The 24,673-nt window shown below is 46.9% G+C and overlaps 1 protein-coding gene across 12 annotated transcripts in view; it reads left to right on the top strand.

Moving 5' to 3' along the window:
- The window catches only part of MFSD6 (major facilitator superfamily domain containing 6), a 70,405-nt gene that overhangs the window by 18,620 nt on the left and 27,112 nt on the right, over positions 1 to 24,673 (top strand). For all 12 annotated transcript variants that reach the window (XM_072741144.1, XM_072741143.1, XM_072741148.1 and 9 more), the window contains one exon: positions 6,593 to 8,189. In XM_072741144.1, coding sequence (XP_072597245.1) covers positions 6,646 to 8,189 — 1,544 coding nt within the window. In that variant the 5' untranslated portion in view covers positions 6,593 to 6,645. The remainder of the gene's footprint in view (positions 1 to 6,592; positions 8,190 to 24,673) is intronic.

Raw genomic sequence — 24,673 nt, 5'->3', positions numbered from 1 at the left:
ATCCTTAACTGACTGAGCCAACCAGGTGCCCCGTCTGTCCACTTACTTAGATTTTTATTTCTTTCCTCAGCATGTTGTAGTTTTCAGCATATAGTCCTTTGCATTAATTTATATTTAAATATTTCTTCTTTCCAAGAGATTTTGTAGATTTCTTGAGATTTCCTACACAATCCAATAGAGACCGTTTATTTCTTTTTGAGCTATTTACCTTTCATTTTCTTTTATCGAAATGGCTAGAGCTTTCAATAGTCTTGCATAAGAGTGATAAGACCAGATGATCTTGCCTTGTTTCTTATTTTAGAAAAAAAGCATTTAGTCTTTCACTTCTAAGTATAATGTTATCTGTAGGTTTTTGTAGATCTTTATCCAATTAAAGAAGTTTCTATTCTTCTGAGACTTTTCATGAATGAGTGTTTAATTTTGTCAAAATCTTTTTTCTGCACTGATTAATAGGATTCTACTTTGTTTCTTTAGCTTGTTAATATGGTGGATCTTCAAGTATTATACTAGCCTTGTATCCTTGGAATATAATAGCCTTGTATCTCACTTGGTCAAAGTGTACAGTTCTTTTTATATATTGCTAAATTTTCTTTTCTAATATTTTGTTAAGGATTTTTATGTCTGTGTTTATAAGGGATATTGTTCTGTAGTTTTCTGTTGTTTGGACTGTCTTTCTTAGGGATATAAGATTTGGGGTTGATAATTCTTTTTTTTTTTTTTTTTAAGATTTTATCTATCTATTCATGAGAGACACAGAGATAGAATAGAAGCAGAGACACAGGCAGAGGGAGAAGCAGGCTTCATGCCGAAGCCAGACGTGGGACTCTATCCCGGTCTCCAGGATCACGCCCTGGGCCAAAGGCAGACACTTTAACCCCTGAGCCACCCAGGCGTCCCTGGGTTGACAATTCTTATACCACTTTCTTCTGGTGTACATGGTTTCTGATGAGAAATCTGCTATCATTTGAATTCTTTTCCCATATTGGTTGTGACTCCTGTTTCACTGCTCTCAAGATTTTTTTGTTTTTGGTTTCCAAGTTTGACACGTGTGTCTGTGATGTGTCTTGGTGTGGATTTCTCTTGTTTGGAGTGCATTCACCTTCTTGAATCTGTAGATCTTTTGCCAATTTCAGAAATTTTCAGCTTTTACTTCTTTGAATACTTCAGCCCTGCCCTTTTCTTCTCCTTTCAGGACTCTGATAACATGAATCTTCAGTCTTTTGTTTTAGTCCCACAGGTCTTTGAGGCTCTGTTCATTTTTTTTTTCCCAGTCTATTTTCTCCCTGTTATTCAGTTGCATAATTTCTATATTCTATCTTTCAGTTTGCTCATTTCCCCCATCTCCTCCATTTTGCTGTAGAGTTCATCCATTGAGTTTTTTTATATTTTGGCCATTGTCTTTTCCAGTTGTAAAATTTCCATTTTGTTTCTTTTTATACATTATATCCCTTTCTGTTTCTATTCTACAACTTTCTATCTTTCTTTTCATTTTTTTAAACATGTTTGTAATTGCTTGTTGAAGCATTTTTTGAAGTCTTACTGGCTCTTGGTATGCATTATTTTTATTGAAATTTGGGCATTTGGGATATTATGAAACTCTGGGTCACATTTAAGCCTTTTGATCTAGCTGGATTTTTCTGATGTGCTGTTGCAGGGGAATTGGAGATACTGCCTCATTACGACACTCTGCCCCTCTTGACACCTGATGATGAAGGAGCTCCTTATCACTGTGAGGTAGAGATGGGTGTTCTGGCTCACCACTAGGTATCCATTGATACCTCCCCGGCTGGAAGGAATAAGAGTGCCTCATTACTGCTCCCTGTGTGGCTTCCACTGATACCACAGTGGGGATGGGGGAGTAACCTTGTTACTACTGGGTAGTAGTAAAAGTCCTGAGTCTCTACTAGACCTCTTCTGACACCACCCCAGGTGGAAAGGTAGAGATGTCTTATTACTAACAGGTGGGGATGGAAGTCGAGAATCCCCCTGTGTTCTCCACTAATGATGTCTTGGAGATAAGGCCTCATTATCACCTAGCAGTGATGAAGGCCCTAGCTCCCTGCTCGGTGTTCTCCGATACCACCTCAGCTTAGGGGTTTGGGTGCCCTGTTAATAGCCTGTGAGTATGGAAGTCTAGGCTCCCCCGTAGCCATTGCTGGTAGGGGTGGGAGTCAGGACACATTACCCCCCAACCCCAGACCCCATTCTGTGGTATTTGGCTGAAGGAGAGCAGTTATTATTATTACCTAAAGTTTTCTGTTTTTCTGGGCTGCATTTTTCTGCATCCTTTAGCCAGGGAGGACTTTGTGGGCTTTTGGGGTTTTTGTTTGTTTGTTTATTTGCTTGGGGTTGTTTTGGTCTGCACTCATGGATATTTCCAAGTTCTTTAGCCCCATTTATCCCCATGTTCTTTGGGTACCAAGGTCCCTAGCTAGTCTGCAGTCTTCTGTCTACCTTGCAGAGCCTTCTGCATTTGCCTTATATATGATGTCCAAGACTTTTAGTTGTCCTTCACAGGAGCACTAGGGAAAAGTGTGTCTACTTGATCTCTTTGGAAGCAAAAATCTACCCTGACTTTCAATACCATAAGTTAGTTTTGCTTACTTTTGTGAGTCAATATAGAGGGAATCATTGGCATGTGCTCTTCTGCTCCTTGCTTTTCTCAGTCCATATTATGTTTGTGAGACTCATCCATGTCATTGCATGAAATTATGATTTATTTTTACTGCTGTACAGTATTTCATTATCTGAATATAACATGTCTATATATTCTGCTATAAATAGGTTGTTCCCAAAAGTTTTGAGCTATTAAAATTATTCTGCTGTGAACATTTTTGTAGATGTCCTTTTGGTGAATACATTAGTATATATCTAGGAGTTGTCATCGGGTATATATTCAGGTTTGGTAGCTATTCCCAAACGGTTATCAAAGTAGTGTATCAATTTACAGTCCTATCTGCAATCTCTGAGCATTCCAGTCACTCTGCATCCTCACCAGCACTTGGTATTATCTGTCCTATTTATTTTAGCCGTTTTGGGAATATGTTGTACTATTGCATTGTTTTAATTTGCTTTTACTGCCCACTTTAATCAAGTTGAGCATCTTTTTACATATTTATTTGGCATTTGCATAAGCTCTTTTGTGAAGTGACTGTTGAAGTTTTTACTCATTTTTCCTGTTAGACTACCTGACATCTCTCTATAGATTTTTAAGAATTCTCTATATATCTGGATATACTCTTTTGTCTGTTATATATAATATGCATCCTCACCAGAATACCTTATTTTACTCTTGGGCTTGACATATCTATCTTCAATGTTGCCTTTTTATAAAATTTTTTTAATGTAGTCCAATTTATTTTTTCTCCCTTAATGCTTAGCACTCTTATATCCTATTTAATAAGTCGTCTTCTAAGATCTTCAAGATTATTTTTTTATGTTTACAGTCCATCTGGAGTTGATTTTTATGATGTGAAGGGTCTATTTATTGTTATTGTCTTTTTTTTCTAAGTAGTTGCCTTAAATTTTTATTTTATATCATCCCTTACTTTATCCTTTATGCTTTTTTCCACGAAAAATTTTCTATAACTTTTTCATTCAACCATTCGTTTTATACCTTCTCATCCTCCTCCTTCTTGAAAAATATGTATTATCTTATTTTTGTTTGATAGTTGCATTTCTTGTTTCTGAAAATAATATATTCTGGAAATAGCTTCTATTTTCTCCATATTGATTTTTTTTTTCTGTTTTGGGTCTGTCTTTCATGTCAGGTACTTCCCTCATATGTCTCACAATTCTGCTCATATTTACTGGCAAGGCTCGATGACTGAACTTGCACATAGAGTGATTTGGGGAGTATTTAGTTGGGAAGGCTTCAGTATCAGGATCTTCAGAGCAGAACTCAGTTTCCTGCCTGGAGGATGGAAGCCTTGTCAGCTTCTGTAAACCTTGTGAGGGAAGTGGGATGGGGGTTAGGGGAGGGGTTAAGGCTTGGAATCAGGATGTATATGTTTACTTAATGCCCTGTTTTCAGTACGGTACCCCTACCCTCAACTCCGGCCGTTTCTGTCTGACAGCAGAGCCTCTGTGTTATCCTCTCCAGAGGAAAAAAAACCCCTCTAGTTGTCTGGTTAGCTTTGTGGAATGCAGAAGGGAATTGAGTGTCCTTAGTTGGAGCTGAGACTTCAGTCAACTGTGTTAGCAGCAGCCTCCCTGCCCTGCCTACACACACACACACACACACACACACTCCAACCGAATATGGCCAACTCATGAGCCTCTGAAGGATTCTGAGTAATCAATTGTATTATTACTGGCTTTCCCCACTGTCATCCAAGTTTTCAGTTTTCTCAGCTCTACTAAGTTATTTTCCAATTGTCTCGTTATATTCTGGCCTCCAGAATATAATCTGATTGCTCCATTTATGGCCCCTTTAGTTCTCCTAGCTTGGATTATGACTTTATTTTTTTATTTTTTTATTTTTTTTATTTTTTTGGATTATGACTTTAAAAATGTGTGTGTCTGTGTGTGTTGTCACGTTAGTGGGATTTAAGAATGGAGGTCAGATGTACTCAGATTACTCAATCTGCCATCTTCATCCAGAAGTGTCATGCAACGTTTATACGCTTTAAAAGCAACAGATATTTGAGTTCAGAAATGAAATTAATTTAGAAAATAAGTCCAAAGGGGGCACCTGAGTGGCTCAGTCGGTTAAGCATCTGCCTTCAGCTCAGGTCATGATCCCTGGGATCCTGGGTTTGAGCCCCGCATGGCAGGTTCCCTGCTCCTCAGGGAGCCTGCTTCTCCTCCCCCTGCCTGCCCTTCCCCCCTGCTTGTGCTCTCTCTCGATTGCTCTTGGTCAAATAAATAGATAAAATCTTTAAAAAGGAGAGAAAGAAAGAAAGTAAATAAATAAATAATAAGTCCAAAGGAGAATTCTTGTTCTCTTCAGGTGGTGAGATGGAATTGGGGCTGCTGACTTGGATAGGTGAAAGTGCTAATGATAAACATAAGTATAGAAAAATCAGCTGGACAGCAAAAGATTGGATTTTGCTTTTCCCTGAAGTTTTGTGTGGAAAACAAGTTTTTCTTTCACTCTAAGGAAAACACGACTTGGGAACGAGGTAGAGTTGTGGGTTGCACAACATTGTGAATGCACTAAATTCCACTGAATTGTTTACTTCAAGTGGTTACTTTTTTGTTGGGTGAATTTTACCTCAAATAAAAAAGAATGCTTAAACCTAAAAATAAGAAAATACAGGAACATTTTTAAAACTTACAGCTAATTGTTGACATCTGGCTGTGGGGGGTAACAGAGCAGTTGAGATTACACGGGTCTCATTACGTTGTGTTTCCAGTGTCTGCCTAGTAGCTCTTTTTAAAATGTTTGCAGGCCTGATTCTGGAAGAAGTTCAGCAAGTTAGTCTTTGTTTTGAGAAAAGGGAGAGCAAGATCTATTCCAAGGGATAGCAAGTGAGGTTCTTCCTCCCTGGTATACAAGGTGAGAGGAATTACTAGGTATTTAATGTGTGTACCTCCTCCATCAGAATATGTTGATGGCAGCTTGACGAATCTTGACCCAAGACCTTTGGACTCTTTAATTATCTGTATAATGGAAGAAAGGGGAATTCTGATGGAATATGGCACAGTTCCTATAAGTTTATGCCATTTATTGCTTATCTTTCAGAAGAGACACCCTTATAAAAGGGCTTAATAGCATTTTATCGTCAAGGGTGTAGCATTTGGCGGTGTGTTGTGGTGCATTAGAGTATACAGCTCAAAGCCACGATCTCTGGGTTTGGACCTTCACTCTGCCCCTTCTGAGTTGTTGAAGCTCACCGGGCTTCATTTTTCTCTTCTTTAACATAGAGGAGATAGTAGGGATTGTCATAAATATGAGCTTAACACATTAAGGATCGTTGAGCCTGGCATAGAGTAAGCACTCAGTGAATGGTATCTGGTCCTTTCTTCCTGATGCTTTGTTAAACTTCAATCCATAAAAGCACATGTTTGGAGTATAAACAACACAGAGGCCATTTCCTCACCAGGACATCCTTGTCACGGCTAGAGGGCTAGAGTGACCACCTCCAACTGCAAATGTGTAGCCGACTCCCTCTTTCTCATCACATTTGTGGTCGTGGTTAAAAGCTTGCTTCTATAGAAACTGAATGGTTTTAGCTGACCTTGATTTTTTAGAAGTTCTACACTTCAAACGTGCAGTGGATTTGTTTGAAAAGTAAAACCAAGAAACTGTAAATACTGTTTATTTTTAGTTCTCTATATTTGGTTTAGATGTAATCTCTTTCATTTGTACATTTTCACCAGGAATCAATGAAAAGATTTGAGAATGAACCTGAGCTATAAACCTGCCATTAGAACATGTAATTAGTCAGTCGGCGGCCACAAAGAGTATTTGATTCTTTGAAAGCTGTTTTTCTTAGTATTGTGTGGCTGCGAGTGATAAGTAGGAGAAGTCTCTCTCACAATTACTATTTTGAGCCGCAGTTTGAGACTCCTTAGCTTCTTGCAAGATGGAGCTCTGGGCTTAAATGTTATTTTCATACTAAGCCATCTTTTAAATTTTACTTTCCAGGCCAACAGTCAAGATTCCGAAGGTCACAGACTTTCTGATGGTGGTGGGGAGCCATGGCGTCAGATGATAAAGTCGCCATCTTAACTGATGACGAGGAGGAGCAGAAGAGAAAGTACGTTCTCGCCGATCCCTTTAATGGTGTTTCCAGGGAACCGGAGCCACCTTCCAATGCAACACCCACCTCCACGGAAACAGCTGCTATTCCTGAGGAGGAGATAGACTGGATAGAGAAACACTGTGTCAAAATAAACAATGATCTTCTGATATCCAAGGTCTTCTATTTTTTCTTTTACTCTGCCTATGGCTCTCTTTACCCGCTGCTGCCTGTGTACTATAAACAGCTGGGAATGTCCCCCAGCCAGAGTGGATTGCTAGTTGGTATCCGATACTTCATTGAATTCTGCAGTGCCCCCTTTTGGGGTGTTGTTGCAGATCGCTTTAAAAAAGGCAAAATCGTCCTCCTCTTTTCTCTTTTGTGTTGGGTTTTGTTCAACCTGGGCATCGGATTTGTCAAACCTGCTACCTTGAGATGTGTACCAAAGATCCCCCCAACACCTCGTCCCACTAACTCAAGTCACCTGCTAACTCTCCCGCCGACCAACTCTTCCATCACCACGTCAGCGCGAGCACGTGACAGGAGGAGCCTGCTCCTATCCACCTGGCCAGTGATGTTAGAGCTGGGGCCCAATGTCACAGACGCTGTCATCTTTTCGACAGCTCCAAACAAGACCAGTGCGCCCACTCTGCCGCCCCAGACAGATGAGATTACTGGCCATGGTAGGGACTTTACCTCGAGTCCAAGCCCGGTGGCCCTCACCCTCCCAGGAGACGTAACCAGAGAGACAACCACTGCTGTCGTCACCACCAAGTCTTTACCTTCTGATCAAGTCACTCTTGTTTATGATCAGCAAGAGGTGGAGGCTATATTCTTGGTGATCTTGGTGGTCGTCATAATAGGAGAGTTTTTCAGTGCCTCCTCCGTCACCATTGTGGACACTGTAACCCTTCAGTATCTGGGGAAACACAGAGACCGCTACGGACTGCAGCGCATGTGGGGCTCCTTGGGCTGGGGCCTGGCGATGCTGTCGGTGGGCATCGGGATCGACTACACTCACCTAGAGGTGCTCATCGACGGAAGGGGCTGTAAGCCGCCCGAGTACCGCAACTACCAGGTCGTCTTCATCGTCTTTGGAGTTCTCATGACCCTGGCTTTGATTGTTGCCACTCAGTTCCGGTTCCGCTACAACCATTTCAAAAACAATGAGAGTAAAGGGAAAGAGGTGGAGATTCCGCAAGTGGAGGGGAATAGCTCCACAGAGTCCTCGGAGGAGGCGCCAGGCGCACCGGGCCACCCGCAGGCCTTCAGCTTCTGGGACCTGATCCGGCTGCTTTGCAGCGTGCAGTACGGCTCCGTGCTGTTCGTGGCCTGGTTTATGGGCTTTGGGTATGGCTTCGTGTTCACCTTTCTCTACTGGCATCTGGAAGACTTGAATGGAACCACAACCCTCTTTGGGGTCTGTTCAGTCCTCAGTCATGTGTCTGAGCTCACAGCCTATTTTTTTAGCCACAAGCTCATTGAGTTGATTGGCCACATCAGGTAAGAACGCGATTACGACTGCTGCCTTCGGTGGGTGGGCCTCACCCTGTTGTACTTTCTAGCTCCTCTGGGCGCACCCAAGGATGTGGGTGGGGGTGGTGTTTGGAGCCGCCCCGGAAGGGCCTTCTGCTGCTCCTCCGCCTCAAAATAGAAACTGAAGGAAGGAGGGAGCCTACTTGGGTTATCTAAGGCAAACAACGCACGTCTGTGTGTCTGCCATGCGGCCCTGCAGTGAACCTGTCAGGTATAGGAGCACAGGGCTCATGGACTAGATTATTCTGGGGACTTTGAAGGGTCTGTTGCTCCCAGGCATTTGTGAAGGAGAGTCTAGATGCAGAAAGTGGATTAGGGTCTTTCAGCCTTCGGTTATTCTCAGCCACTTGTTGACATAAGAGGAGCGTGAGTATATGGTCTGTGGAAGTGCCCGTTCTATTTAACGAAGCTATGACCACCACCCCCCCCCTCCCCCCCCCCCCGCCCGTAATGGCTAATCTGTGATACCACGTGGAGGAGATTCGTACATGATGTGTTTTTTAAGATTTTATTTATTTATTCGTGAGAGACACAGAGAGAGAGGCAGAGACCCTGGCAGAGGGAGAAGCAGGCTCCCTGCGGGGAACCTGATGTGGGATTTGATCCCCAGACCCCGGGGTCACGGCCTGGGCTGAAGACAGACGCTCAACCGCTGACACCCCCGGGCTGCCCTGTCCTTGCTTTTTATACTGCTTCCTGCCCCATCATTGCCTCTAAAATGTAGAGGCAGCTGCACGTCAGCGCTTTGACCTCAGAGACACGTGTGGCGTACCCCTCCCTAAACTGAACTTGCTGAAGTTGAAAGGAAGCAGCCATGCACATCTGTGTGTGGTACTCGAATCTCTGAGAAAGTCAGAAGGAGAGATAGACACGAGATTTAAGAGACAGTGATCCTTTTTTCCTTTCCTTTTCCTTAATAACTGAAGATTTTAATTAACCAGTAATGTGAATAATTTGGTATAATTTTTAAACTCAACCTAGAATCACTCTGTCCTCCAAACAAATATTAATATTTTGTCTTGTTTGGTTGGTTTTGCTTTGGGAGACTGTGTCCTGCTGCTTTGGTTTCTCAAATCTGTGACCCCTTTGTTGTCACTAAACAAAGTGAAGCATTGTGTACATGGTTCCCAGACCCACAAGGTCCCCGAGGCACATTCAGTGGGACCAGTTTGAAAAGTGTCTTGTGATATCCAGGACTTGGGATGTCCTGTCACTTTGTTCAGGTCAAGTTTGCATTCTCTGGCGTTGAGGGTCGACCGGGCTGCATTTAGACACTTCTCTTCAGCTGGAGTGTATGCGTGCCTTCTGCCCTCAACCAAGCATCTTTGAATTCAGTCACTTATTCCCAGAAAAGCAGTTAGGGCCTCTAAGCGAGCCGAGTTCTAGGTGTCCTGCCTTAGTCAGGCACTGGCGTTAATGGAATGTTGACTCTGTACAGAGGCTGAGCATGCGTTCTACTTTCTTTTGTTTTTTAAATATTGTATTTATTTATTCATGAGAGACACAGAGGGAGAAGCGGAGACACAGGCAGAGGGAGAAGGAGGCTCAACGCAGGGAGCCCGATGCGGGACTCGATCCCAGGACCCCGGGGTCACGCCTAAACCGCTGAGCCCCCCAGGGCCCCCAAGCATGCGTTCTATTTTCAAAGAAATTGTTAGGCTCTTCTCACATGCTAAGAAAAGTTTCTATTCTGTCTTGGCCTTTTTGTCTGAGGTATATATTTTCATGAAAAATCCTAGCAGTTTTACTACTGATTTTGGCAAATACATGAAGCGTATGCTTGTTTTCTTCCCCTTGAGCATTAGTAGTTACCTACTCAGTACTTAAAAACCTACAGCTCAGGGCACCCGGTGGGTCTGTTGGCTGGGCGTTTGCCATGGGCTCCAGTCATGATCTCAGGTCCTGCTCTCCAGCCCCCACACCTGCTTTGGGCTCCCTGCTCAGCGGGGGGGGCGGGGGGGGTCTGCTTCTTCCTTTGCCCTTCCCCTCCCCCCACAGGCGCGCGCTCGCTCGCTTCTTGCTCACTGCTCACTCTCTGTCTCAAATAAATAAAATCTTAAAAACCCTACAGCTCACCTTAACTTTCCAGTTTTATGTACAGAAAACGTCTTCCTTTCCTTATTTAATGATGTGATGGAAGAAAAAGACTCTTGTGGTCACATTGTTGTCCCAAGAGTCTATTGGGATTCCATTGGTTTGTAGCCATTTATCTCTTTTGGATTTTAATTCTGTCCATTAAATGTATTATCTTAACTACTTTTAAAAGATTCTAAGAGCTGGTGTGTGATGATGCCCACTATTCAAGCAGAACAGGTATATTTCTTTTGGTGAGATTTTGGGGAGCCCGGTCAGGTGGTGGTGGTTGAGATTTGGGGGTCTGAGTGCACTGATGGCATCCCGAACCTCTCATTGGATGTCCATCATACATTAAATAGCTCACAAAGAGAAATTCTCTTTCCATGTGATAGTCTTTTATATTTTTCTTATAGGATCGTAAGGACGGATCTGTCTGGCTCTTATGTCCACGTCCATGTTTTTTTGATATTCTGTGACTGTGTTACTGGGAGTTTGTTTTCAGGAGTCAGCACTACCATAAAGATTGTAAATATCCTAATGTAGTCAGAAGTGGATTTTCTATAACTTTTTAAATATAAATTCATAATGGAGAAAAATTTATACCAGAAAAGTTTTTTTAAATAGCATGTCCAATTTTGAAGTACTTAGTATTTTATTTTATTTTTTATTTATTTTTAAGATTTTATTTATTCATGAGACACACAGAGAGGCAGAGACACAGGCAGAGGGAGAAGCAGGCTCCATGCAGGGAGCCCCACGTGGGACTCGATCCCAAGGCAGTGCTAAACCCCTGAGTCACCCAGGGGCCCCAAGTACTGAGTATTTTAATAGTTACACAGTTGATGCCCTGTTTTTCAGGGAAGGAACTGTAAGTCTAATCACACACACACACACAGAGTAAATGATCTTTGGTTTTGATCTTGGATTTTGTCCGTCTCTAGAAAGTAGCTTTCTTAGGCAACTGGATAATGCTTAATATTTCCACTAAAAAAGATAAATTTCTTTTGATGTGAAATTGCAAGACTTCGGAATTTACAGCAAGTATATTTCTAGGCTAATTTATGTAGAGATGATGACTAGACTTTTTTTTATTTTAAAGATTTTATTTATTTGTTCTAGAGAGAGAGGCAGAGACACAGGCAGAGGGGGAAGCAAGCTCCATGCAGGGAGCCTGACGTGGGATTTGATCCTGGGTCGAAGGCGGCGCTTAACCGCTGAGCCACCCAGAGATTCTGATGACTAGACTTCTTTAAGTAGAAATGTAAATGTATCTTAAGGGTATGTTTATCCTGCTGGATGTTTTAACAGCCGTGAAGTGGGTTGTGATCAAAATGCATTACAATTAATCATTTATAAATTTGTAAATCATTACTGTCCAATATTAGGCCATCACGTATGTCGCTTGAAATTTATTTATATTTTAAGGGACACAAAAATCAACTCCATCGACTTTGACTCTGCCCTAAGCTTCTTAGGCTCAGGGCCAGCTTTGCCAGGCGGGTGCTGCCAGCAGGGTGAGAGGAGCGCTGTGCGCCGCAGTTTTCCCCGGAGGGCTGGCTGAGGGTCACCGAGAGCTAGCGGTCGGCTCGGGACAGTGGGGAATGCATGATGCTGGGCAGCAAGGGGAGGAAAATAGGTTTTCCGGGTGAGGGAAGGCCGAGAACGGGGAACAAGACACCAAGACACCGGCTGCAGTGGAGGACGCGGGGGTGGGGGTGGGACGTGCCGATTGCACTGGAGGAGCAGCAGTCAGCACCATAGAAGGAAGGAGCGCCCCGGGCCCCGGGGTGAGCGCCCGCCCTGCACCCAGGCCGTGACCCCGCGGTCCCTGCAGGGAGCCTGCTTCTCCCTCTGCCTGGGTCTCGGCCTCTCTGTGTCTCTCTCTGTGTCTCTCGTGAATAAGTAAATGAAATCTTTTTTAAAAATAGAAGGAAGGAACGAACTCGCTCTGCTGCGGGGCGGCCTGGGAGGGCCTCATGGGGAAGGGGCATTGGAGCCTGCCCGGCAGGCCTTCCAGAAACCTTCCAGAAACCTTGTTCACTCGCCTGGTCCTGCCGCTCCTGCTCGGCCTCGTGGCAGCCGCGTCCACAAGACCCGGCTATTGGGCCGCGCTCGGCCTGCGGGCCTCCTGCCTGTGGAGCCGCCACCAGCCGCCACCAGCCGCCAGGGGAGACCAGCCTTTTCCGCCCTCCCCCGTAGCTCGCTGTCCAGGTGTCCCCGTGAGGGGCCTGTGGCCCTGGTGCCTTCGGGGGGCCCCTCCCACCTCAACACCTTGCTGGCACCTTGGTCGGGCGGGGTGCTGGGCGCAGGAGCTGTCTGTGCGGCCCCGGCCCCCCGCGGAGGGCTTGGTCAAAGTGCAGAAACCCTGGGGAGCTGAGGCAGGTCCCCTCTCTTAGTATCACCCTCAGGGCCGGGTGCAGGGGAGACATGGGCCCTGAGCAGGCTTCGGGCCCAGCTCGGCCCACGTGGGGCCCTCGTGCAGCCCCGAGCCCAAAACAGCCCTGAGCTGCCTAAGTGGCTGAGCCACCCGGCACCCCAAGGAGTAGTATTTTTTTTGAAAAAATGACTTTTACAGGGATGCCTGGGGGCTCAGTGGTGGAGCATCTGCCTTCGGCTCAGGCCGTGACCCCGGGGTCCCGGGATCGAGTCCCTCATCGGGCTCCCCGCAGGGAGCCTCTTCTCCCTCTGCCTGTGTCTCCGCCTCTCTCTGTGTCTCTCAGGAATACATAAATAAAGTCTTTTTAAAAAATGACTTTTGCCATAAAAGAATTTTCACAGTAAATTTGAAATTCTGTAATAGATTCTCTAACGGAGCCAGCATTAACAATAAGCTCAGTCTGTGCCTCTCCCTCTGCTGCTCCCTGTCCCTTGCACCAGTGCGCTCTCTCCCTGAAAACAAATAAATAGAGCTCAGCAGCCGGCACATTTGTTCAGTTTAGGGGGCCAGTTATTTAGGCTTAGGCCCCAGGTTACGGGGCTGCCGGGACCAGCACTACGGGGCCTGGTGGACTGAAGGCAGGTGGCTCCTGGCATTTGGAACATGAACTTCATCCTGTAGGCAGGAGGGAGCCTTCACACGGTTCCCAGCAGGGAGGGCAACCTAGTGGGTGACTCCGATGCAGGAAAACCCCCTCAGGAGGTTCCGAAAATAGTCCAAGGGAGTCATGATCTGGGGAGAGGTGATACCAGGAGCGGCAGATGGGGGGGGCGATGATACTGGGGAGAGGTGATGGGGGGGAGGTGATCCAGGGAGAGGTGATAAGGGGTGGTGATCCAGGGAGAGGTGGTGATGGGGGGGCAGTGTTCTGGGGGGAGGGTGGTGATGGGGGGTGGTGATCCCGGGGGGTGGTGATTCGGGGGAGATGATGGGGATGGGTGATCCAGGGGGAGGTGATGGGGGGGGTGACCCCGGGGGAAGTGATACAGGCCTGAGCTACAGCAGCACCAACAGCAGTTGAGGGAAGGGATGGATCCGGAAGTTAAGCTGAGGATGGTTTGGATATGGGCAATGAGCTAGGGATCCCCGTGTTTCCAGCTGGGTGCGGTGGTTCCCCTCAAAGCAATAGAGAGTTCAGGAGGGTGCTAGGGATGTGGGGGAGGGGGACATGATGTGGATTCAGTATTGGGTTTATTTAGTTTGAAATTGGGGCGTCTAGATATCTAGCAGCTAGAGACCATGACAGGCGGGGATTTGGGGCCAGACTGACCTCAGGAAGGAGCAATAAGGACACTTTGTGGTCCAAGAAGAGAAACGCGCTGAGGAGCATGGTTCCGTGGTCCCCAGGAGTTCGCTCCGCATTTCCTATCTGACTGGTGGTCCGCGCTTTGTTGCTTAAAGTAATTACTTTCAGGTCTAAAAATGTTTCGTGGGGGGGACGTGTGGCGGGACGTGTGGCAGGGCTTCTGCTGTCACCTTTCTGCATCTTGCTTCAGGAGGCGATGAGTCCCTGAGCCCCAAACTGTGGCCGAAGTGGGGGAGACAGACCTAGAGGGGGCACATGGGGGAGGAAGCGAAGCCAAGGAGGGGGGGGGCGGTGCTCTCCAGGGGGGCTCCGGGGTCCTGACCCGCCAGGGCGGCCTGGGGCTGCTGCGGGGCCTGGCTTGGCCACTGGCCTGTGTGGCCCTGACAGCTGCAGACATGTGGCCTCCCCAGTCCGTCCTCTGTGAACAGGGTCCTGCTAGTGCCTTCCGCTCTGTTTTTGAGGTTTCTTGATAGAGACTAACGAGGTAAGACAGGGCAACTGCTTGGCACAGTGAATGGCGTATGTTAGGAGTTGATTGATAAAATTATTACTGCTTTGTGCATCTTCAGACCTATTATGCTGCTTGTAACTGCAGGAGCCATTGATCATGATCGAAACCAGGGACTTAATACGATGTCGTGAGCGTCAAGATCATTAAGGCTACAAAGTAAAAATGTGTGTGATTTTCATTTTTTTTTTAATTTTTTTTTTAATTTATTTATGATAGTCACAGAGAGAGAGAGAGAGAGGCAGAGACATAGGCAGAGGGAGAAGCAGGCTCCATGCACCGGGAGCCCGACGTGGGATTCGATCCTGGGTCTCCAGGATCGCACCCTGGGCCAAAGGCAGGCGCTAAACCGCTGCGCCACCCAGGGATCCCTGTGTGTGATTTTCAAATCTAACATTCTTCTCTAAAACATCTTGGTCTTGGGACACCTGAGTGGCTCAGCGGTTGAGTATCTGCCTTTGGCTCAGGCCATAATCCCGGAGTCCTGGAATCGAGTTCCATGTCGGGCTCCCTGCGTGGAACCTGCTTCTCCCTCTGCCTGTGTCTTTGCCCCTCTCTCTCTCTGCCTCTCTCTCTCTCTCTCTCTCTCTCTCTCTCTGTGTGTCTCTCAGGAATAATAAGTAAATAAAATCTTAAAAAAATAAAATAAAACATCTTGGTCAAATTGAGTTTTTCTCCTCCCATTTTAGGATGACCGCATAATTTATATATCCCTCAGTGCCATTTTTCAGAACTGTAAGTAGCTGGCATACCGAATGGTTATAATCATAGCTGTCATTATTTATATGTGATAAATTAAAATTCTATTCCTTTTCCTACTTTACCTTCAAAAACACCAATACCCATTTTTATGGGAAAAGCCTTTTAGAGCTATTTCAAGCAAGTATAGATGTTCATTATTTAAAAACTGTAAGCTGTAGAATCTCAGAAGTAGAAGACTTTATGATCAAGAGTTGAAAGGGAGTACTTTGGCTTTTATATAGTCCCTTGAAAAGAACAACTTTGTAAAGAAATACGTTACCATCTTACAGCTGCCAGCCAGCCGACTTGTTAACAGCCTTACAGATAATTGAGCCACTCATAGTTCAGAACAAAGGGCCACATTGCAAGGTAGTATCAGTGAATCCAGGGCTTTTACTTATTGGTGGCATATTTGGTTCTCTTTTACCTTTGGGGCTGAGTTGGCTGAGACACTTGATGATTCAGAGAGAACAGGACTGCATCCGTGGAGCTGTGACTTGTGGTGGCAGGCGGTCCCCTATGCCATCTCACAGGCCGAGCTGCAGGAGGCCAGGTGTGCACCTGCAGGAGGGAGGTCAGCTCCCACAGGGTGGTTACCTAGAAGGCACTTGGAGCCGGTGTGTTCGAGGTGGATGTTCCCCATGCATGAAGAACGCACTGTCAGGTATACAGCTCTCTGAAAAGCCCACACACCTGCAGAAAGACATGCAAGTGGATGCTTACTTGCTTATGCAGCTTTCTACATGGACGGGGCGGGGAGGGGGAGGATGGTCTACATATCAGTCAGTTGGAGAAGGAGTATGTTTGATACAGTCACAAGACAGGAGATTAAACAGAAGTGAAAAGGAATGGCCTCGACCAACATGTCAGCGTGGGAAGCTCTCAAAAATGTTGAATGGATAAGAAAGTTTCAGAATGAGACATACTTTGGTACATTTATGCACATTTTAATGGTGCATTTTAAATTATGACATTTTTATGGTTACATTTATAGGTACGTACAGAAAGATGTTTACATTTGGAGAGGAAAACATTCCAAATTCCCATGAGCCCTCGTTCTCTGGACGGGATGTAGGAAGGAAGGGACTGGGATGTGGGACAAAGAGGGCAAGGAGAACCCCCCCCTTTATCTCTAGCATTTTATTTCTTTAAGGAAATATGGAAAAGTATTCATAATTTTCCATTCTCGGTGCTGGATATATGTATTCTCTGCAGAATTTTGGGGGGGATTTTCTCTTGGAAAATAGCTGAAAGCTTGTCTACTTGTAGTGACTAATATAATTATCCTCATGTAGAAGTGTGTGTGTGTCTGAATATATTTTAGAGATATATTGTATCCAGATATATCAAACATTGAGAATTTGTAACCTTGATAGGTACATTGCCCCTGTATTATCCCCTAAATAGCATAAATGACTGAAAAGCTACTTTGCATTCATGGTCTCTGGTTTCTTCAAAATCAGATCGGGTGCAAATTTATAATATCTTATTGGGAATTCATACCAAAGTGCCCAACATTAAATATAAAGAAATATAATAATTATATTATTATTAGAAATATAATAATCATATTCATTTACATGTAAAAAAGAAATCAAGGTACCAAAAGCCAAGTGATCATAAGCCCAAAGATCATAAAGTTTATTCCATGCAGTGAGTCTAAGTATGGGCATTTGTACCAGCTGTTTAATGATCTTGAATCATGCATTGTCAATTTACTGCCTTTTTTTGTCCAAGTCAAAAACCTAAGTAATCTGGCTAATTATATTTCTACATATCCATGGAAATATTTGGCAGACTGCAATTCCATAATCGGGTAGGATACTTTGGAGAGCGGCAAAGCAGAGAGACTTTCTTAGAGGTTTGCTCCATAGCATACCTCCCCAGAGCCTTTCCAAAGAGTACCACTCCGTTCTGATTTCTGATGTATTTAGCATCTTTTCTTTACTTTTTCTCTACTAAACAACAGCATCTCTGAATAGTAATCTATAAGCAAACAGCAACTTACTAAACTTTTCCTGGAAAAGATAATTCATGGATTGAAGCTCAGACATCATCAAAAAGACCAAGTGTTGCGTTTGCCTAGGTTCGGGGCCTTGAACCTTGCCCCTGTGTGTCGGGTCCCGTGGGGAGTGCTCAGGGATGGATTGTTGGCGTCCATCCTTGGCTGTGTCTGTGGCCTGTGGGCCAGACACTTCCTTCCCTTTAGAATGAGAAAGAGTTGAAGCAAATTGGTTTGGCCTTGATCTCACTCGTCTTCTTAAGCCTTGGTGGAAAAATTGTCGGGTGGGCTGGGAGCTATCCTGCTTCCTTTAATTCTTCTTTTTGCCAGTCTACCTATGAGGAGCGTGCGCGCACGTGTGTGTTTGTGTGTGTGCATGTACACGTGTACGTGTGTGCATATCTGATCTAGGTTCAAATCCCACACTTACTGTGTGTCTGGCCTTAGACGAGTCAGCAGGTAGCTTTGTTAAACCTTTTAGGTTCCTCATTTACAAAAGAGGGTCAATAATTGGGCTTTGTCGCATGGTTACTAAGGTGCAGTGAGATAATGGTTAGCAATACTAAGTGCTCAACTATAAGCAATAGCTAGTTTTATTACTGCCCTTATTAATTGGCTCCCTCAGCAATAGTTACTAAGTACCCACTGGAGAACTGGCACTTTTCTAGACCCTGGACTATATCGGGTGGGTGGCTCCTCACGGGACCACTATAGTGCTGGGGTGGACAATAAGCAGTAAAGAGACCACGTTTTTTCCAGTGATGGTAAGTGACATATGGCAAAACAGTGCAGGCAGCGGATTCAGCGTGAGCAGGATGTGACTGCTCCAGCCCGGTGGGCTGGGAGGTGCCTCTGCGGAAGGGACAGCCAAGCAGTCCTGAGTAGGTGCTGCCCAGTGAGACCTGGGGCCCAGAGGAGACCACAAGTACGAACGGCCTGGGCAGAGGCGAGGCTCAACAGGTCAGCAAGGTGTGTGCAGTGCTGCAGGGCCCCGGGGGCCCCGGAAGACCCAGCACGTTACCCGCCTGAGAAAAGCGGGAGTTGTCGCACAGTTTGAGCAAGGGGTGACCCGAGCAGATTTCTGCTTCTATTGATTTTTTAAAAAACTGCCTACGTGGGTGATGGATCTGTCGTCATTACTTACCTTGCTCTGCTTTTGAAGGGATCCGCTGTGCTCATTCTCCAAGTTACAGAGAAGTTTTGAGCTGTTTTCTTCCTGAGTCATCAGCCGGCAGTTCACACGCTACCTTCGTCTACTGAGTGCCTTCCACCGTCCAAACCAAGAGTTCATGCGTTGTTTGGTTGTTTTTTTGTGTTTGTTTGTTTTAGCAGCTTGAAAATTTCAGAATAGCCATACAATCTAGGGGATAGACAGAAAATAAAAAATTGAAAATTAAAAATCAAAAATTAAAAATCTCCAACCTTAACCAAAAGTACAATTACAGAAAGGTATAGAAAATAGCAGTGGCTGGTGTGCTGTCACTTGAGGGCTTCTTATGGGAAAGAGCCGCATAAGGGCGTGTGCTGCACTCGGTCACTGCAGGTCCTCAGTCAGCACTTGTAGCGGCCCCCTGAGGGTGGCATTCGGGGTCTGCCTTGGAGAGGAAGGGCTCAGAGGCGACCGGTTGCCCGTGGTGACACAGCCCAGCCGGTAAACAGCAGAGGGGGGATCCCTACCCAACCACTCAGACTCCAGAGCCCAGGATCTCAGCTTCTTTCTTTATGTAATTAGTTTTGATTGTAGCTAGTCTGTGGATTCGTGGGCACAGGTTTAGTGTGTCCCTCTAAGCAACCCAGTCTCACCTCTTAGTCTTCCTTTTTTCTGTTCTCAGTGACCTGTGTCTGGTACACCTGTTTCACCTGTCTCAAGTGCCTCACACTCTCAAATTGGTTTTTACTCCCAATGAAATTCTTATTTCTCCAGATTAGCTGCTTTCAAGTAGTAGGAAGATGAGAGTACTATAAAACACTGAATGTAAGTGTCAAAAACTGGTACCTCTGATGATGTCTGTATCATAGAGTTAATTCACAATTAAATATTTTTTCACAATTACATATTGTGCTCACTCAATTTTTTTAAGGGAAACCTTTTATTAAAGATCAGGTTCCATTCTAGAATACAGTGTTGGACAAGATAAGCATGGCACCTCTCTCATGGGGCTCACATGGCAGGAAGACCATAAAACAAACAAAAATATTCGGTGCTACAGAAATGTTAACTTAGGCACCTAAGACATTGGGAATGGAAAAAGAGTAAAGGAAATAAAAGTGAGAGTCCTTTTGGGTGGGAGTTGGGATGAATGGAGCAAGGGGAAAGTTATCTTATGAACTGGATACCAGATAGGTGGTGGTGCTGCTCACCAAGGAAGCAAACAAGGGAGGGGGGAGAGGATATGGAGGATGGAACTTACAGAAATCTTAGGAGGCAGTGGAGATGCCCATTAGGAAGTTGTATTTATAAGTCTAAATCTTGGAAGAGAGGATGCGGCTGGAGACATCTTTTGGGAAACATTAACGTGTACGTAGGACAGCTAGCTCCATCCCATGACTTGAAGTTTTCTGTAACCAACTTCCTCCTCTCCTTCCCTCCCTTCCCATCAGCTGGTAAATCCATTTTGGAAACTCATCTACCCCAAACAAGGAGCATGTTACTATCAGTGTGACCTGTTGAAAAGACACCAGTTCAGCACTTCTAAGATGGGGATGAAAGCTATATCCTGACATCAGAACACAAAGTCCTGATAAACGTATCTCGAATGTTCCCTTGATGTTATTCACTCATAACTCGCGGCCTTCATCCTAGTGAGCCTCTGTTCACCCTTATGGGATAGTGGCCCCTGCATTTCTGTAGGACTGGAGAAACACAGTGCTTGGAGACAATGTGACGCCCAAAATAACCTCATGGCATAGGTGTGATTTTCTGCACCCAGGGTTTATTTGATAAGTGCAGTGTAAACTAGGAAAGCAAACCAAGACCAGCACATAAATCAATTATTATTTTTTTAATACACATGCCTGCGTGTAGGATTATTTTTTATTGCCTTCCCTCAGGAATGTTACCGATAGGTGGAGGATACTTATTCCATGGAGAAGATTCTCAGTTTTTAAAGGGAACCATTTTATTCTGTTTCCTAACTAGGCTAAATCAGAAAATCAGTGTTTTCCATTTTTAATTTCTAGATCAGTAATAAAAATAAAGGGAAATAATACTATTGTAGGCTTTACAACTTAGAGTTTTCACAAATACTCTTACTGTTACAGCCTCCCTTCAAAACAGTTAAGTTTTGTTGTGTTCATTTTACAGTGACTTGATGAGAGCTGGATATCCTCCACTGGGGGAAAGACCATGTTGACTCCCTGGGGGCCTGGGGTGGAGCACCTGCCGCCAGGGCTCCTGGAGCCCCAGGATAGGTTCCTAATTGTGTCAGAGAGCATGGGTACTTAGAATAGAGGAGCCGGTTGCCATGGACTAGATTGTATCCCCCTGAAATCCGTGTATTGGAGCCCTGACCCCCCGGATGATGGTATTTGGGGATGGGGCCTTCACAAGGAAACTAAGGTTACATGAAATCATGAGGGTGGGGCCTTCATGATGGGATTAATGCCCTTGGGGGACACCAGGAAGCGTGCTCTGGCTCTTTCCCTCAGCCAGGGCCAGACACGGTGAGAGCATGGGCCTTCCGCAAACAGGAGGACGGTCCTCAACAGAATCTGATAGTGCTGGCATCCTGTTCTCAGTCTTCCAGCTTCCAGAGCTGTTAGGAAATACATTTCTGTTGTTTAAACCACCCATCTTGTAGTATTTTGTTAGGGTCACCTCAGGCAACGGGGACGTGTACCCTAACAGATAGAACAAGAAGAGTCTTAGGTGAGTAGAGATACTCGCAAAGGTTCTAAGAGTCCGAGGAGATTAGAGTAGGAGGCACCTGTGGCTTGACATTGGGACGAGCGCGAGAGTGAGTCAGGCCGCGACACTTAATTTTTGCGTGTATAGCATTCCTGGTAGCATGGACGTGGCGGGGAGGAGAATATCATGCTAGCCTCCAAAGGAACCAATTTGCTGTGATTCGCCCAAGATCTGCCCTTCAGAGTGGTGGTGTGGAGACGGAGCCAGGGTCTCTCTGGCTGTAGATCTCATACTCTTTGGTGATTCAGATAATAATGTTCATGTCTGCCAGAGTAGCTGACCTGAGAGACCAGGTCAGGCAAGGTTAATGATGAGGTAGGTAGGACTCCTGATCAGCTACATGGCAGACAGGGTTTCATTATTACTTCATTATTCTTAATCGAGTTACTCTTAATTACTAATACCCTGGCATTAACTACTAAGTTATTAATATTACTCTTCTATCAGCGAGATTTTGGTAGAAATCTAATATGTTTCAAGTACAGGTAGGAGATTAGGATCACAGCAACTTTTTGTGAAAGAAGATTTTTAAGGTAGAATGATCATTAATTTGTGTGTGTGTGTGTGTGTGTGTGTGTGTGTGTGTGTGTGTGTGTGAAAAAGAGCACGTTTTAAATTTCCCTCAGTTTGCCTCAAAGCCTTATGATCAGGAAAAAAAAAAAAAGCCTTATGATCAGGGTGGAGGAGCTCTGCTGACCGTGGGAAGGCTGTGGGATTTGATAGAAGACCTCAAGTGGAGTCTTGGTTCTGTGATTTGTTTCCTTTGTGTTCCTGGCAACTTGGCTAACCTTTCAGGGCCTTGACTGTTCAGCTGTAGAGTAGGATTCACGATAACTCTTGCTCTTCCTATTTCAAAAGATTATTGGCAGGAATAAATGAGATACTAAGTGGGGAAAATCCTAAGAATTGGAGAACATTATAGAAATTAGTAAGGGGGGTTCGGCGTGGTGAGGGGCCTATAGCAAGCAGAGATCTCAAGGCCACTGAGGTTGATGCTCCTTCTTCCTTAGTGTCCCGTAGAGGGAGACAGGAGTGGATTTGAACAAAATGTAATATTCAGTTAGAGTTCCATATTTTAAAAAAGAATAGAACAAAATTTCTAGTCATAAAGATGTATTAACAAGTGTGGGGCAGGAGTTTACTGTAATTGCTTTTGCACTATTTTTTCCCTTTCTTGAAAAACCCATAACCTAATTTTCTCTTCAGAGAAAGTGTTTAGCATTGTGAGTTGGGATTACATTGAGTTAAGTCTGAAAGCCAGTGAAAGTTCAAGAAAGAGAGGGTGATGACTCAGAACCAGTGCTGCCAGGGTAGCCGACTCATCCTGTGACTTCTGTGGAGCTATTTCAGGGACCAAGGAATGGCGAGGATCAGGGCTCCTGTCGGTCCCCCAGTGGGCTGAGCGCATCTCAGGGACCTGCCAGGCCTGTCTAGAGACCCGCGGCATTGGTGGGCACGGCGCATGCTGTGGTCGTGGTGACCCCAGGTGGATGCCCCTCGCAACCCCCATATTCGCTTTCCCCTCATGTACCTGTTGGGGGGCGTACCCCCTAGTTCCTGTTACTTGGCCGAATCCAGGTGGTCAGGTTCCGGTGAGTTGGCCTGCAGTCTGCCTGCCTGGGGCCGACGTCCTGGCTCACCCTGTGTCCCACCTCAGCGCGGACACCTCCGCTCTCGGGCTCCCTCAGCAGAAACAGGCTTTTGGCCCATCTGATCTCATAACAGGAGTTTGGCTTCTCAGTGAACTTTCTTTTGTGTTCCGAGATCTTAAGCAGCCGCTGACCGGTGCTCGCCTTGCTGCTTGCCCGACGCCGTTCCTCCCAGCGCCCAGCCAGGTAACAGCGTGCGCCTAGAGCCAGCGTGAGCGCACATCCTGCCCGCTTGGCCACGCCAGGCCCTGTCGCTGCTCGGTGGGCCGTGGTCCAGGTGTGACCTCCCATAGCAGCACAGCATGGTGTCGCTGTCTAGTAAGGGAGCCACCAGGCAGGGGCAGGCCCATGGTGGCCTCGTGCTGGCCGGCCGGCCCGGCGGCCCCGTCCTGCCTTGCTGTCCTTGGCGGCCTTGTCTGTGTGGGGGGTCAGGCCGGATGCTGTGGCTTCGCTGAGGCCTGACGCCGACGGGGGACTGGCGCTGCGGCGGGTTCGCCCTGTGCTCCCTCCTCACCACCACAACCCCCCCCCCCCCCCGCCTCCACGTGGTTTTTGCTGAGAAGCCAGAAATGGGCACAAAGCCACTTACGCAGACCGCCCGGCCGTGCGTCCCCTGCTGTGGCCTGGCCCAGTGTCTTGGTCAGCGAGGTGGGGATTGGTAGCGGGTGGGGCCTGCAGAGGGGACTTGGGGAGCCGCGAGGGGAGCCCTTGGCCCTGGCCGTCTTCCTGTCCCGGCTCACACAGACCTGGCGACACGCTCGGCTGCCCTGCCCAGTGGTTTCAGAATCCCTGAGGTAGAGCCGGCGTGGCTGTGACCGTTCCTGAGAAGCGTCCGCCTCCAGCACGTGTGCATCCGGATTCCGCATCGGGCCACCGTGCCCCGTGGTGCCACCCGCCCGACAGACGCCTCCTTGGCCGCTGGGCATGGCACGGCCTCCACCGCAGCCCCTGGAAAAGCGAATGGCGATCCCCTGGGAAACCTCCCTGGGAGAACGGACAGGATCGGGCTGGCAGGGGGCCCACAGCCCTTCCTGGGAGCGCAGACCCCAGCCCCGCCGGGACGGGGCAGGGCTCGGGGAGAACGCCCGCCAGCACTCGGGACCTCGGTCGGTTGGAGCCGTTGGTGGCCTTGGAGGTGGTTTGGGGCCTGCGATGTGTCCCTTGGGAATTCCTACGTGGCGGTGTCTCTGCGTGGCTGCGTTTGGAGACAGCCTTCCCGCGGCAGTTGGTTGACCCCAGGTGATCCGGTGGCCCGCTCTGGCGTGACCCACGGCCGTGGGGAGGAGAGGCCAGGAGCACACACGCAGAGGGGAGCACGCGAGGACATGGGAGGAAGGCGGCGGCCCCACTGGGCGAGGGTCTCAGAGGAGCCCCATCACGAGCCAGCCGGCCCCGCTGGGCCCCCGCGCCGTGTCCCCCCATCCTTGGCAGATGGTCCCTCAGCCCCGTTTGGCTGCTTCGGACAACGTGGAGCTCGCTCGCCGCCAAGGTAGCTGAGACCGCGGGTCGCCTCCGAGGGCGGTCCCCGGGCGCTGGGGCAGAGCAGGGACTGTGTTGTCTGACCCACAAGTCAACGGCTGTCTGTGTCCTTTGACCAGGGCTTGGGGGACGCGGCCCGCAGCCGGTCCTTCACCTCCGGGCCCTGCCGCCCGCCGGTCAGCGTCCTGGGGGTCTCTCCTCCGCCCCCACCTGCCTCCTAACACCACCTCGGCTCAGACATGGGACACCGGGAACACAGCCCCGTCCTCCGCAGCAGGACAGGGCCTTACGCACTCGAGTGTCCTCCTCTTACCACGTCACCTCCCGGGCGCTCGCCGACTCTCCA

Source organism: Vulpes vulpes, chromosome 16, assembly GCF_048418805.1.
Source record: "Vulpes vulpes isolate BD-2025 chromosome 16, VulVul3, whole genome shotgun sequence".
Taxonomy (NCBI): Eukaryota; Metazoa; Chordata; class Mammalia; order Carnivora; family Canidae; genus Vulpes; species Vulpes vulpes.
This window is presented reverse-complemented; position numbering and strand designations above follow the sequence as displayed.